This window comes from Stegastes partitus, unplaced genomic scaffold (genome assembly GCF_000690725.1).
Source record: "Stegastes partitus isolate 25-593 unplaced genomic scaffold, Stegastes_partitus-1.0.2 Scaffold856, whole genome shotgun sequence".
Classification (NCBI taxonomy): Eukaryota; Metazoa; Chordata; class Actinopteri; family Pomacentridae; genus Stegastes; species Stegastes partitus.
Genome location: NW_007578587.1, coordinates 17,125 through 21,222, shown reverse-complemented (window position 1 = coordinate 21,222; position 4,098 = coordinate 17,125). Strand labels below are relative to the sequence as shown.

At 40.5% G+C, this 4,098-nt stretch overlaps 1 protein-coding gene across 1 annotated transcript in view; it reads left to right on the top strand.

Moving 5' to 3' along the window:
- Positions 1-2,885, top strand: part of LOC103365604 (NT-3 growth factor receptor-like) — a gene marked incomplete at its 3' end in the record, with an annotated part of 35,646 nt that extends 32,761 nt beyond the window's left edge. The window contains exon 2 of the mRNA XM_008293079.1: positions 2,811-2,885. Within this exon, the coding sequence (XP_008291301.1) occupies positions 2,811-2,885 (75 nt within the window). The remainder of the gene's footprint in view (positions 1-2,810) is intronic.
- Positions 2,886-4,098: the final 1,213 nt, after the last annotated feature.

Here is a 4,098-nt window from a genome sequence, read left to right as displayed (position 1 = left end):
AAACTCAGCAGAGTCATTTTTTTAAAACTGCACTTCAAACCAGTCGTAGTGTTTCTGACACCATGAAGCGTTTGCTTTTTATAAGACAAAATCCTTTTCTCAGCATGGATTTGATTAGCTCCAACCAAAGCTGCATTTTACAGTGAGCTGTATTTCAGGAAGGCTGCAGTGTGTTCATTCCTCTCTGTAATCTATGCAAAAAAAAAAAAAAGCACCTTTGTTGCTTCAAGCAAGAAGAATTTAATTTATTGCCAAGCAAAGCTCCATTTTTGACACTGTCTGTTCTCCAAGTGAGTGATTTTACATTCAAAGATGTAAAGTGAGTGTGCAAAGAGAACCCAGTCGAAATATGTTTAGAAGTTGGATTTAAAATGTGTTTGTATTATTTTTATCTACTGAGTTCTGCTGTGTGTGTGTGTGTGTGTGTGTGGCATTTTGAAAAAGTGACATTTGACCTCTAGCTATTTCTGCACTGATTGACCCAAAATCGAATCATTCCGAGGACAGGCCGCTTCTAGCTCACCGCTTCTAGCTCACCTTTAAAATATCAACTGGTTAGCCATTCAAGCTAGAGACTGTTGACGGACACATGATGGTCAGACACACACCGATTACGCTACAGTTGTTGGATCATTAATGACATGGTCAGTAAATGATGAGTAACTAATTCAAAATTATGACTGAATTATGACATGCTGGTTTTTCTTTACTATTTATTACTGTCAGAGTAAATGAAGATCACCTCCAAGAGAGTTTGTCACAGCATCCACTTCATAACAACAGAACACAGGAGCTCACCAGTTGCCTTTGTTATTGTGGTGCGCATAATGTTGGTTGCACCAACATTATTTGCTGGTGCACTCACAAAAGAAGCTAGGCACATCAGCACAACCAGTGAGCAGTCAGTCTGGAGCCCGAATAAGAACTGATTTCTGGCGTGGAATAAAATGTGTTGGGTAAAAGCCAGCTGTGTAGTACTTAGCTTGTATTAAATAAATCAAGTATTTTCTTTACTAATTTACTTAAATGATAGTGTACAGACTTCTGCAAACAAAAAGACTGTGCACCACATTTTGGCAGCAGGTCCAGTATTAGTCAGCTGGCCTTCAGGCCTCTGAAGGGTCACAGGCTTTCAAATGTGGCTCTTACTCTGGAACGTAGCCTGTGGGTAAATGCGATGATTAATATTGTAGTAGTGTATTGGGTGTTTGAAGATATTTGCTGGTGTGTGGTTTGCATGTCTATTTTTATGTCTCTGCACCAGAAACATTTGAAGTCAGAGGCATTTTGTGTTATACAAAGGCCATTCAAGAACTTTCCTGCCTGGAGGGGATATCTTCACATTTTACACAAACAGTAACTTAGATTCACAAGTACTGACTGATTAGAATTGGGAATTTACATCAAAGGCCCAACAGGTCAGTTTGATCTCACAAATCCTTACACTAATTATGACGAAATTTTTTACATATGTCTGATAGGACAAAATTATGAGGTGATTATTTTTTGACAAAAATTCAAAGGTCAAGTTGGGATAAATGTGAATGTAAACTGGAACTTGACTGATTGGTGGATGCATCCAGAGGCGAGGTGGTAATTCTACTACAAAAGTCATCTCAGGGCACTTCCCATACTGAGGTCAAAACCTTCCAATGTCATATTTTTGAGAGAAACCCAACAAATGCAAACGATTTTTTTTGAACAAGTTCTTTGTTGACATGTTGTAAACTGCGATACAAATACAACTGAATTGAACTGAATTGAATTGAAGAAACCTATAACAGAACCAGACTCCAGAAGGGTGGCCATCTGCCTTAACTGGTTAGGGAGAGGATGCCTGGCCTCAAAGCTAAACTAGGACTGGTTTCACACACGAAGAGCTTGATAGCTGCAGACTCTGCCTCCCATTCTACTTTTGGAAACATGTACGCCTGCACTCTGACAGCAAAGTGCTCTTCTGGGGTAATAGGGTACCATAAGGTCTACAGGATACGACTGAGATTGATCATTAAGAACTTTGCATGTGAGGAGTCAGTAATACTAAACTGGATTGACAGTTTGGGTAGTGGTTGCTTAGTAGTCACGAGTTTGGGCTACTCATCAGAATGTCAGGGGTTCAAACCCCAACACCACCAAGCTCCCACTGAGCAAGGCCCTTTACCCTATCTGCTCCCGGTGTGCACTGGTGTGGCTGATCATGCGCTCTCTCCAGCTTCCTGGCATATGCAAGATGAAAATTTCTTTGTTGCGGGATCAATAGTGTCTTAATGGCGCTGTGTTAGGGATTAGCTGGCAGTAAAATAAAGTACAGTAAGATACCATAAAGCTCAAAAAGACAATAATCAGGTAAAACTTCAGGTTGAAACTTTGGTCTTTTCACAGGAAAAAACTTTGCAGAATGGAACACTGTCACAGGGCTGCTCCAGTGGATCTGTAATCGCTTGAATTTATGAAGTCAAGTCAACATTTAAACTTTACATAGTAAAAATCAATAAATTGTCAAGATTCTCAAATAAATGACATGTAATCCGCTGCCCAAAAGGTTAATATACAAGAAAGAGGTTTTGTTGGAATTAAAAAAAAGAAAAAAAGAGGACCTGTGTTTTTAAGTGCTTTTTAAAGCCTTTGGGCTACAAAACACTTGACTACAAAAAATTTCTACAAAAAACAGTCTCTCTCTTTCCCGACATTTTATAGCCCTGTTATTGAAATTAACATGGTGAAAGTAATGCTGAGATTAATTCATAATGGAAACAAATGGAAGCTGTGGCTCTGCTAATACTGTATGTCCTGCCTGTCCTTCTTTCCAGACACATTGAGAACTGGACTGGTCTGCAGACCTTGAGGGATGTCGATATGGAGCTCTACACTGGCTTACAGAGGCTGTAAGTAGTAAAGCATTCCTAACACATTGCGTCACAGAAGTATGACAAAAATAGTAGTGTCATGTTTATATTTGTGTAACAATTATGCATTACATTAAAAAATAGCATTTACTTTGTAGGGCTGCAAGGTGGCTTGGTGGTTAGCACTGCCACCTCGCACCTAGAAGATCCCCGGTTAGGACGCCTGGAATCTTTCTGCATTGAGTTTGCATGTTCTTCTCGTTCTCACTGGGTTCCTGGCTTCCTCCCGCAATTCAAAAACATCCATCCATCCATTATCTATACACTGCTTAATCGTCACTAGGGTCACGGGGGGCTGGAGCCTATCCCAGCTGACTTAGGGCGACGGCAGGGGACACCCTGGACAGGTCACCACTCACATTCACACCTACGGACAATTTAGAATCACCAATTATCCTCAACATGTTTTTTGGACGGTGGGAAGCAGTCGGACAACCCGGAGAAAACCCACGCTGCACAAGGAGAACATGCAAACTCCACGCAGAAAGATCCTAGCTGTCCTCACCGGGACGTTCTTGCTGCGAGGCAGCGGTGCTAACCACCGAGCCACCTTGCAGCCCTACGAGAGAGTATATTTTGCTTATTTTTTTCCTCCGTATTTTTTCGAATGTCAGATCAGAAGCAACACTATGTGTAGCGAGGGTTTTGAATGGCCTGTCCAAGTGTTTGTCTCTGAGCAAAATTCAAATCATGTGTATGTGATCTGTGTAGGATGAGGATGATGATGAAGTCTGAATGCATGATCTGCATCTATTTCAGACCCAGAGGATTTGTCCATGTTTTTAATATAAGCTAAAGTCGAGTTGTGGCCACATTTTGTGAAGCTTAATATAGATACCTCACAAACTTCATGGTTGTACTTTGTGTGTGTTAGTTGTTGCTAATAGTGTGACTGTGATACAACACTGGTCTTACTGCTTTATGTGAGATTTGATTTGTACTGAAATAAGGTCTCAGTTTAGATGAGGTGTAGTGAAATGGTGACATGGCCCATTAAGTTAATGGAAAACCACTGAGCCCCCCTAAAGAAACAGAACAATATTAAATTAAAAAAATTCTCTTCTATGGTTTTAGATTTATTTTTTTTGTTCCTCACATGAGAACCCAAGATGACAGTGTTTGTAGAACAGACACTGCTGTATTGCTGTGAATTAGAGCTGGATAGAAACCTCCACCCAGCCTTAGAGACAAC